Here is an 11,149-nt window from a genome sequence, read left to right on the forward strand (position 1 = left end):
GGATAAAGCCTGGAGCCAGATGTGTGTTGTGATTTACCATAATCCCTGAAACACTGCTGCTACACAATCGTGCAAACTTTTTCTGGGACAGGCTGGCACCCCACCACAGTCTCTGGGCCTCGGCAGCAGCGCGGTCTCTGGAACATTCCTGGGGGCAGGTTGGCAATGGGCCATTGATCTGCGAGACCCTCCCCCAGAGGGTCTGAGCAGGTCAAAGCTGCAGGGCCCTCAGAAGTGCGGGATTTGGAAATACAGCCCCATCTGAGATAAAACTTGGGAGGGAGGTGCCGCCTGGAAGTCACCTGGCTTGGTCACCGACAGTGTAGAAGTGGGGAGTGGATGGAAGCTGGAGACAAAGGAAGGGTGCTTGATTGCCAATGGGCGAGAGCACAGAGTTCTGATAGTAGAGGCTGGTTAGCTGGGTGACACCATTTTCACTCCTCCCGCTCCTGGGTATACACGCCTATAAGCACCACAATGATCCACCCCAGTAAACTAAGCAACACCACCTAGTGGAGAATGGAGCTGTTACACCAACTGGGCCAACCACACTCTAGAGGAACACCACCAGTCTCTATGCCTGCTTAGTTTATGGACTATAAAGCGCTTCATAGTTTGACTTCTAGGGGAAACTGGATGTAATTTCCATCTTATTTCATTCTGTTTGCTGGTCCATCTACTCAAATTTTTTTCTTTTTCTTTTCTGGTTCTTAAATACAGAAAGAAAAAGTTTATATTTTCTGTTATTATAAAAAGTATTTTTAATTCTTTTTTACTTTTTTTTTACTTTCTTGTAAGTTTTTTAAATTCTATTTTACTTTCATTTTATTCTATTTTACTGTATTCATTTTTTTTAATCGTCAAACGTTTTCCCTTATCCCCCCTTTTTTCCTTTTCTTTTCTCTCCCTTTTTTCACTACTCCATCAAGCTTCTTTCACAACCAGAACAAAAACACACCTAGGATCTAGTACCATTTATTTGATTCTTTTGTGTTGTTTCTAATTTTTTAATTTTTATGTTTTTTTATTTTATTAATTCTTTTTCCTCCTCCAAAACGATGAAACGAAGGAACTGACCCCAAAATAAGGAACAGGAAGAAGTGACAGCCAGGGACTTAACAAAGACACAGCAAGCAAGAAATCTAAACAAGAATTTAGAATCATGATAATAAGAATACGAGCTGGGGTTGAAAAAAGCATAGAATCCCTTAATATGGAGATAAAAGAAGTAAAAGCTAGTCAGGACGAAATTAAAAATGCTATAACCGAAATGCAATCTCAAATGGATGCCACAGCGGTAAGGACTGATGAAGCAGAGCAGCGAATCACCGATATAGAGGACAAACTTATGGAGAATAATGAAGCAGAAAAAAGAGGGAAACTAAGGCAAAAGAGCATGACTTAAGAATTAGAGAAATCAGTGGTTCATTAAAAAGGAATAACTTCAGAATCACAGGAGCCCCAGAAGATGAAAAGAGAGGAAAAAGGGGTAGAAAGTTTATATGAACAAATCATAGCAGAAAACTTCCTAACCTGGGCAAAGACACAGACCTCAAAATCCAGGAAGCATGGAGAACTCCCATTAGATTCAATAAAACCAACCATCAACAAGCCATATGATAGTCAAATTCACAAAATGCTCAGGCAAGGAAAGAATCATGAAAGCAGCAAGGGAAAAACAGATCTTAACCTACAAGGAAAGACATATCAGGTTTGCAGCAGACCTATCCAAAGAAACTTGGCAGGCCAGAAAGGAGTGGCAGGATATATTCAATGTGCTGAATTGGAAAAATATGCAGCCAAGAATTCTTTATCCAGCAAGGCTGTCATTTAAAACAGAAGGAGAGAGAAAAAGTTTCCCAGACAAAAACTAAAGGAGTTTGTGGCCATTAAACCAGCCCTGTGAGAAATTTTAGGAGAGACTTTCTGAGAGCAGAAAATATGAAACAAACAAACAAACAAGAAAGACCAAAAGCAACAAAGACTAGAAAGGACCAGAGAACACCACCAGAAACTCCAACTCTACAGGCAACATAATGGCAATAAATTCATAACTTTCAGTACTCACTCTAAACATCAATAGACTAAATGCTCCAATCAAGAGATAGAGGGTAACAGAATGGATAAGAAAATAAGATTCATCTATGAGCTGTTTACAAGAGACCCATTTTAGACCTAAAGACACCTTCAGATTGAAAGTAAGGGGATGGAGAACCATCTATTATGCTAATGGTCGACAAAAGAAAACTGGAGTAGCCGTATATGTAGATTTTAAAATAAAGACTGTAACAAGAGATGAAGAAGGGCATTACATCATAATTATGGGGTCTATCCACCAAGATATAACAATTGTAAACATTTATGCTCCAAATGTGAAAGCACCCAAATATATAAATCAATTAATCACAAATATAAAGAAACTCACTGATACTAATACTATAATAGTAGGGGACTTCAACACCCCACTTAACAGCAATGGACAGATCATCTAAACAGAAAATCAACAAGGAAACAATGGCTTTGAATGACACACTGGACCAGATGGACTTAATAGGTATATTCAGAACATTTCATCCTAAAGCAGCAGAATACACATTCTTCTCAAGTGCACATGGAACACTCTCCAGAATAGATCACATACTGGGACACAAATCAAACCTCAACAAGTATAAAAAGATTGAGATCATACTGTGCATATTTTCAGACCACAACACTATGAAACTCAAAATCAACCACAAGAAAAAATTTGGAAAGACAATCAATACTTGGGAGACAAAAGCACATCCTATTAAAGAATGAACAGCAGAAATCAACGCTATTGAAACAACAACAACAACAACAACAACAACAACAACAACAAACAGTACAACAGATCAATGAAGCCAGGAGCTGGTTCTTTGAAAGAATTAACAAAATTGATAAACCCCTAGGAGTTTGATCAAAAAGAAAAAAAAAAAAAAGGACCTAAATAAACAGAAGCAAGAATGAAAGAGGAGAGATCACAACCAACACTGCAGAAATACAAATAAGAGAATATTATGAGCAATTATATGCCAATAAATTGGGCAATTTGGAAAAAATGGACAAGTTCCCAAAAACATTTCAACTACCAAAACTGAAACAAGAATAGAAAATTTGAACAGATCCATAACCAGTAAAGATATCAAATCAGTAATCAAAAATCCCCCAAAAAACAAAAGTCCAGGACCAGAAGCCTTTCCAAGGAAATTCTACCAACGTTTAAAGAAGAGTTAACACCTATTTTTTGAAGCTGTTCCAAAAAATAGAAATGGAAGGAAAACTTTCAACTCTTTCTATGAAGCCAGCATTACCTTGATTCCAAAACTAAATACCCCACTAAAAAGGAGAACTACAGACCAATCTCCCTGATGAACATGGATGCAAAAATCCTCAACAACTAGCCAACCGGATCCAACAATACATTAAAATAATTATTCACCATGGCCAAGTGGGATTTATACCTGGGATGCAGGGATGGTTCAATAACCACAAAACAATCAATGTGATACATCACATCAATAAAAGAAAGGACAAGAACCACATGATTCTCTCAATAGATGCAGAGAAAGCTTTTGACAAAATACAGTATCATTTCTTGATAAAAAGCCTCAAGAAAGCAAGGATAGAAGGATCATACCTCAAGATCATAAAACTCATATAGAAAAGACTCATCGCTAATATCATCTTCAATGGGGAAAAACTGAGAGCTTTCCCCCGAAGGTCAGAAACACAACAGGGATGTCCACTCTCACCACTGTTATTCAACCTAGTATAAGAAGTCCTAGCCTCAGCAATCAGACAACACAAATGAATAAAGGCATCCAAGTCAGCAAGGAGGAAGTCACTCTTCGCAGACATGATACTCTATATGGAAAACCCAAAAGATTCCATGAAAAAACTTCTAGAACTTATCCATGAATTCATCAAAGTCGCAGGATATAAAATCAATGCACAGAAATCAGTTGCATTCCTACACACCAATAATGAAGCAATGGAAAGAGAAATCAAGAAATCGATCCCATTTACAATTATACCAAAAACCATAAAATATCTAGAAATAAATCTAACCAAAGAGGTGAAAAATCTATACACTGAAAACTAGCGAAAGCTTATGAAAGAAATTAAAGAAGACAAAAAAAATGGAAAAATATTCTATGTTCCTGGATTGGAAGAAAAAATATTGTTAAAATGTAGATACAGCTCAAAGAAATCTACATATTCAATGCAATTTCTATCAAAATAACACCAGCATTCTTCACAGAGGTAGAACAAACAATCCTAAAATTTGTATGGAACCAGACAAGACCCCAAATAGCCAAAGCAACCCTGAAAAAGAAAACCAAAGCTGGAGGTATCACAATCCCAGATTTCAAGCTGTATTACAAAGCTGTAATCATCAAGACAGTATCGTACTGGCACAAAAACAGACACTCAGATCAATGGAACAGGATAGAGAACCCAGAAATGGACCCACAAACATATGGCCAACTAATCTTTGACAAAGCAAAAAAGAATATCCAACGGAATAAAGACAGTCTCTTCAGCAAGAGGTGCTGGGAAAACTGGACAGCAACATGCAGAAGAATGAACCTGGACCATTTTCTTACACCATGCACAAAAATAAACTCAAAATGGATGAAAGACCTAAATGTAAGACAAGAAGCCATCAAAATCCTAGAGGAGAAAGCAGGCAAAAGACCCTTTAACCTTGGCCATAGCAACTTCTTAGTCAAGAGGTCTCTGGAGTCAAGGGAAACAAAAGCAAAAACGAATGAATGGGACTTCATCAAGATAAAAAGCTTCTGCACAGCAAAGGAAACAATCAGCAAAACTAAAAGGCAACCAACGGAATGGGAGAAGATATTTGCAAATGACATATCAGATAAAGGGTTAGCATCCAAAATCTATAAAGAACTTACCAAACTCAATGCCCCCCAAAAATAATAATTCAATGAAGAAATGGGCAAAAGACATGAATAGACACTTCTCCAAAAGAAGACTCCAGATGGCCGACACATCTCTCATCATCAGGGAAATACAAATCAAAATCACAATGAGATGCCACCTCACACCTATCAGAATGGCTAAAATTTTTTTTAAACATTTATTTATTATTAAGAGACAGAGAGAGACAGAGCATGAGCAGGGGAGGGGCAGAGAGAGGAGGAGACACAGAATCCGAAAGAGGCTCCAGGCTCTGAGCTGTCAGCACAGAGCCTGACGTGGGGCTTGAACTCACAAACCAAGAGATCATGACCTGAGCTGAAGTCGGACGTTTAACCGACTGAGCCACCCAGGCGCCCTCAGAATGGCTAAAATTAACAACTCAGGCAACAACAGACGTTGGCAAGGATACAGAGAAAGAGGATCTCTTTTGCACTGCTGGTGAGAATGCAATATGGTGCAGCCAGTCTGGAAAACAGTATGGAGGTCCCTCAAAAAACTAAAAATACAACTACCTAGGACCCAGCAGTCGCACTACTAGGTATTTATCCAAGGGATATAGGTGTCCTGTTTCAAAGGGGCACATGCACTCCAATGTTTATAGCAGTGCTATCGACAATAATTGAAGTATGGAAAGAGCCCAAATGTCCACTAACAGATGAATGGATAACGAAGATATGGTGTATATGTATGTATGTATGTATGTATATATGTATATGTATATGTATATGTATATGTATATGTATATGTATATGTATATGTATATGTATATATATATATATATATACATGCAGTATTACTCAGCAATCAAAAAAGAATGAAATCTTGCCATTTGCAACTATGTGGATAGAACTAAAGGGTATTATGTTAAGCCAAATTAGCCACAGAAAGACAAATATGGTTGACTTCACTCATATGAGGAATTTAAGACATAAACAGATGAACATAAGGGAAGGAAAGCAAAAATAATATAAAAACAAGGAGGGCAACAAAACATCCAAAACTTTTAAATACAGAGAACAAACTGAGGGTTGCTGGAGGAGTTTTAAATACAGAGAACAAACTGAGGGTTGCTGCAGGGGGATGGGCTAAATGGGTAAAGGGCATTAAAGAAGACACTTGTTGGGATGGGCACTGCATGTTATACGTAGGGGATGAATCAATGGAATCTACTCCTGAAATTATTGCACTATATGCTAACTAACTTGGATGTAAATAAATAAATAAATAGAAAAATAAAATGTATACATGAATCACTCTATACTATGAGTGTGTATATTATACAAGGACTTCCCTTCTACAGATGTAATGTAACTTTCCCAGGATGGGGGTGGGTTACAAGTCTTTGGATTGTATTCATAAAAGTGTGAATTTATTTATACAGCATTAAGATAACAGATATTTGTATTTATCAAAATGCTTCTGAGATAGAGTTCTATGTTTATGTAATTCACATAAGAATATTAATAACAAAAAATGTCAAGTCTGAATTTTGAGCAATGTAGGAGATTGTATTTATCAAAAATGGCCAAACATATATATCCCATCCCATTCGCTCTTCCTACAATGTGATGCTAATGCTCCTGTACTGAGAGACAGGATCTATATGTTCTCTCCCATTGAACGAAGACAGATCTTTGTAACTAACTCAACCAACACAGTAAGGCAGATGCAACACTATGTAAATTCTGGAGCTAGATCTTAAAATCAATACAGCTTCTGTCTGACTCTCCGGGTGGTCATCCTTGGAGACTCAAGCTATGAGAAAACTCAAACTAGCTTACATACTAGTGGTGTATTGGATGTGGCCAGTTGATATTGGCTTACTTACTAGAGGCAACTGTTAAATCTTTAAGAATTTTGTGAACCAGTTGTCAAACACAGCCATTATTACAAATTAGATTATATAAACTTACAATTAAATTATATTAAAAACAAAGATAATAAATACTCAAACCTCATCATCTTTTAGAAGTGTTACTATCCTTCACTATTACCTATGTTCTAAAGGTTATTAATGTCTGTCATCTCCCGGTAGTAGAAATACTATACAATAATGTGCTACTGCTACCGAGCACTCCTTTCTAACTCTAGGAAATCAAACTTTAAGAACTACTCTAAATCTTCTCTTCCAAAATTTAAAAGCAATTCTTAAAAAGATCAAACAAATCCACGAAGAATTTAACTGCTTGCAAGAACAATATCCAACATTCGTTAAAGAAACACAAAACCTAACATGTAATTAACAGAGAGTCCAAAGTATCTGTGATCCAAACAATTTCTAGACATGAAAAAAGAAGGAAATAACAGTCAAGGGTTACAGACCCAAAAATGACAGCGATGACAGAATTACCATATAGAGACATGATATTATAAATATATTCCACATAATCAAAAAAGTAAAGAAAAAAAACAAGAACAAAATAAATAAAAAAAAATAAAGAACAAAAGGGAAGTTTTGTTTCTTTGAATTTGTTTTTTGTTTTGTGGGTTTTTTTGGTTTTTTTGTTTGTTTGTTTTTGTTGGGGTTTTTTTTTTTTTTTTGGTAACAGCTCTACTGAGATATAATTCACACAGACAAACAGGAGTGTTTTTTAAAAGAAGTAGAAATTCTAAGGGTGAAAAGTATAATATCTGAAACGAACATTTCACTGAATGAGATTTATGGCAAATTAGACACCACAGAAGATTACTGAATTTGAAAACACAGCAGGAGAACTGATCGAAAATGAAGCACAAGGTCTAATAAGACTGGAAACCAAATGGAAGAGCTTGACTGGTAGATGTTCCTTTCCCTTTTTCCTGAGCGCCATTTTTAACAAGTAGCAAAGGTCTTATTTCAAAACATCCTAAGTCGACTGCCTTACTGACAACAGAAAGAGTATTATCAGATTTATCTTTCTCTTTAAGTATACCTTCCCATCTCTATAGTTATTTCATACTAAGGCTTTCATGCTGACCCCAAATCCAAATTTTACCTTCTGAGGAAGGATAGATACCTTAATGCTGACCCACTAAAATGAGACTTTTTTGGCTTTTCTTTTGTCTCATTCTCTACCTCATTTTGAGGGATAATAAAGAAAGAAGCATTTTCTGTCATCTCATAACAAGCTCTCTGAGGCCAAAAACTAAAGAAACATTGCTCAGCCATTATAAATCCAACACCACCCCCAGAAGTACACGAGCTCAAGAATGGTGGTTTTATCCAAAGACTTTTAGCATACAGAAAGAACACTGCCATGCTAAAAAAGCACAGGGTAGATTTACATGTCCTTGACATTGAAAACTGTTTGAAGTGTTCTGTTAAGTGGAAAATGATAGCTGTAAATTAGTACATACAGTATAATACAATTTATAAAATACAGTTGACCCTTAAACAACATGGTTTGAACTACACAGGTCCACTTACTGGGGATTTTTTTCAATAAATAACAGTACACTACTGTCAATATATTTTCTCCTATGATTTTCTTAATAACATTTTGTTTCCTCTGGCTTACTTTGGTCTAAAAATACAGCATATAATATACATAACATACAAAATATGTGTTACCATAAGGCCTCACTAAAAGGGAGTGACTATAGTGTCCTTTCATGGTCTACCTTGTACATTTCTATGTTTGAAATTTTTATAAAACTTTTAAAATCAGGACAGAAGCACCTGGGTGGCTTAGTCGATTAAGCATCCAACTCTTGATTTCAGCTCAGGTCATGATCTCATGGTCGTGGGATCAAGTCCCACATCAGGCTCTGCACTGGGCATGGAGCCTGCTTGGGATTCTCTCTCGCTCACTCTCTCTCTTTCTCTCAAAATAAATAAACATTTTTAAAAATCAGGACAAAAAATTAGGTAGGAGAAATAAAAGAGAAAATGGGAAGAACCACAGCAAATTCCAGAATTCCAGCTCTACCTCCACTCCCCCAACCTCCTACTCACACCACCACATATGAAGGGGCCACACTACTCAAGCGCAATGGAGATCTTTTTTCCACAAAGGGAAAAAATGGCACAACTCTCCAATAACCTCCTCTGCTCTTTGGAGAATACAGTGTCAGTGTCATGACTCCTGAGAATGAAGACTCCTCACCCCAAGACTCACCAACATTCCCAGACATTACTGAATCACTCCTTCCTTCCTTTTCTTGGACTCTCTTTGCTTTCTTTTGAACAGGCCCATCATTCTCCAGTGGTCTCTTTTTACTTCTGCTGATTTCCACAACCTATATTGGAAAGTGATGTGTTATGTCTAATCTCAAAACTTGATGTATGCAAAATAATTTAAACCTTACTTCTGAATGACAAGGTCTTTGCCTTCCATTCTTCACAGAATCAAATACTTTCAGCTCTAGAAAGAACTGTGGGTGAACTGTCTTTACCATCATGAAAGACAATGTAAAGACTGGCAGGTCATGAACCTCAGCACCTCAAGCCCTGCTACAATTAATTAGAACTAAGACTGATAGCTTTATGTACTCAGTCAGCCTTCACCTATCACTGATTATAAAACCTGAAACATCCTACTTACCTATGTTAAATAAAATACCTTTTAAAAAATATCAATTTAGGAAAGGTGAAATTAAGTAGCTAATAAAAGAACACTGTCATTTTCGAATTGTGAATTGTAATGTAACTGTTTCATATCCAAACGTGGCTCATGTTCACTACCAAAAATACCGTAAGATTATGACCTATGTGCTGGTAGGAAACCTGTCAAAAATTAAGATCTTCACCAAATAACCTCTAAACGGTAGGTATAAAATAAAATCTTGGTGTATTCATGAAAATGTAGACTATCATCAAAAATCAAAGACAAGAAAGGAGCAATCACTCTTTGGAAGAAATATAAATGAAAGGAAGACTTTGAAGTAGCTGTCATCCCATCCGTATTAAAACTTGGAAGGTGTGGGCACCTGGGTGGCTCAGTAGGCGCATTGGAGGGGCTCAGGTTATGATCTAATGGGTTTGTGAGTTTGACGAGCCCTGGCAGTGCAGAGCCTACTTAGGATTCTGTCTCCCTCTGTCTCTGCCCCTTTCCCAATTGCTCTCATTCTCTCTCAAAATAAATAAAACAACCAAACAAAACAAACTTGGAAGGTGGCTTAAAGCCAGTCTGCAATCCCTTTCCATATTCTCAGTTTAAAAATACTGTACCAGGGAGACCCAGTGAGGGGCTCACCCTGAGGTTTTCCCTGGTGGCAGTGTCCCTGGTAAAAACAAAGCAAACTTAACTTACTTGACTCAGTTGAAAGGTGGCAAGCAACAGAAAGGAACCAATGACTAACCATTCACATCTGCACCACCTTAAGGAACTTAACCCAAATTGTCTATCAGACTTTATAATCTTACCTATAAGAAGTATAGTCACTGAGGAACTGCACAATATGACTGCCTTTATACCCCAGTCGCTTGAGAATATTAGCACCACTGTTGCACCCTTAAAAACTAGAGATTCAGTGGCAATTTTCTTCCAGTCACCTAACCAAGTACATATAAATAAGGTAAATAAAGCTCCTCTTCAATTTTCAATCCAGATTTTTTTTTTAGAAAAGGAGGCAGAATAGAGGTTAAAAGATGTATCCTTTGCCCACAGGCAAATCAGAATGGAAGTCAGGAGCCCTCTGTTCCTCTCTCAGTTCTGCCATTAAGAACTTGTGTGATCTTGGCCTCGAGTCTATTACTCCAAGTGGAAAGTACAATCTTTGAACTACATTTTTAAAGGAGACCAGCCGGGCTTTTCCCGCCTTCTCCCTTTTGAGCCCCGCCCCTATCTCATCGTGTCTGCTCATCTCGTCGATTCTCGCGTACTGCTCCCATCTCCTCCTGCTCCACCCACAAGCACCGTCCCCGCCCATCTAGTCCCGCCCCATCTACCCCGCTGGCCCCGCCCCGTCCTGGACCGAACCCACCACGTGTGGCGGCAACTGAGGCGGGAGAGTGGACGCTAGGGGCGCTGCGGAATCAGAGTCAGGGCCGGCCTTCGGGACTGCACCCGTGGGGGACGTAGTGGATTTCAGGTTTCCCGTAGACTGGAAGAATCTGCTCAAAACCTCTTGCCTTGCAGGGGCTGGGCCGGCGGCAGCGGCGCGACTAGAGGCAGGCTTCCGACCCGACATCGCAGGGCACAGATTGACGCCACTGGGGCAGGGCCCAAGCGGGAGCGCGAGCACGCCACCGCAGCTCCCC

At 38.3% G+C, this 11,149-nt stretch overlaps 1 protein-coding gene across 1 annotated transcript in view; it reads right to left on the reverse strand.

The window, feature by feature from the left end:
• Positions 1–11,079, reverse strand: part of MSH3 (mutS homolog 3) — a 188,144-nt gene extending 177,065 nt beyond the window's left edge. Inside the window, exons 1-2 of the mRNA XM_058728381.1 lie at positions 10,873–11,079; positions 9,066–9,186 (exon numbers count right to left, since the gene is read on the reverse strand). Of these exons, the coding sequence (XP_058584364.1) occupies positions 9,066–9,186; positions 10,873–11,079 (328 nt within the window). The remainder of the gene's footprint in view (positions 1–9,065; positions 9,187–10,872) is intronic.
• Positions 11,080–11,149: the final 70 nt, after the last annotated feature.

Source organism: Neofelis nebulosa, chromosome 1, assembly GCF_028018385.1.
Source record: "Neofelis nebulosa isolate mNeoNeb1 chromosome 1, mNeoNeb1.pri, whole genome shotgun sequence".
Lineage (NCBI taxonomy): Eukaryota > Metazoa > Chordata > Mammalia > Carnivora > Felidae > Neofelis > Neofelis nebulosa.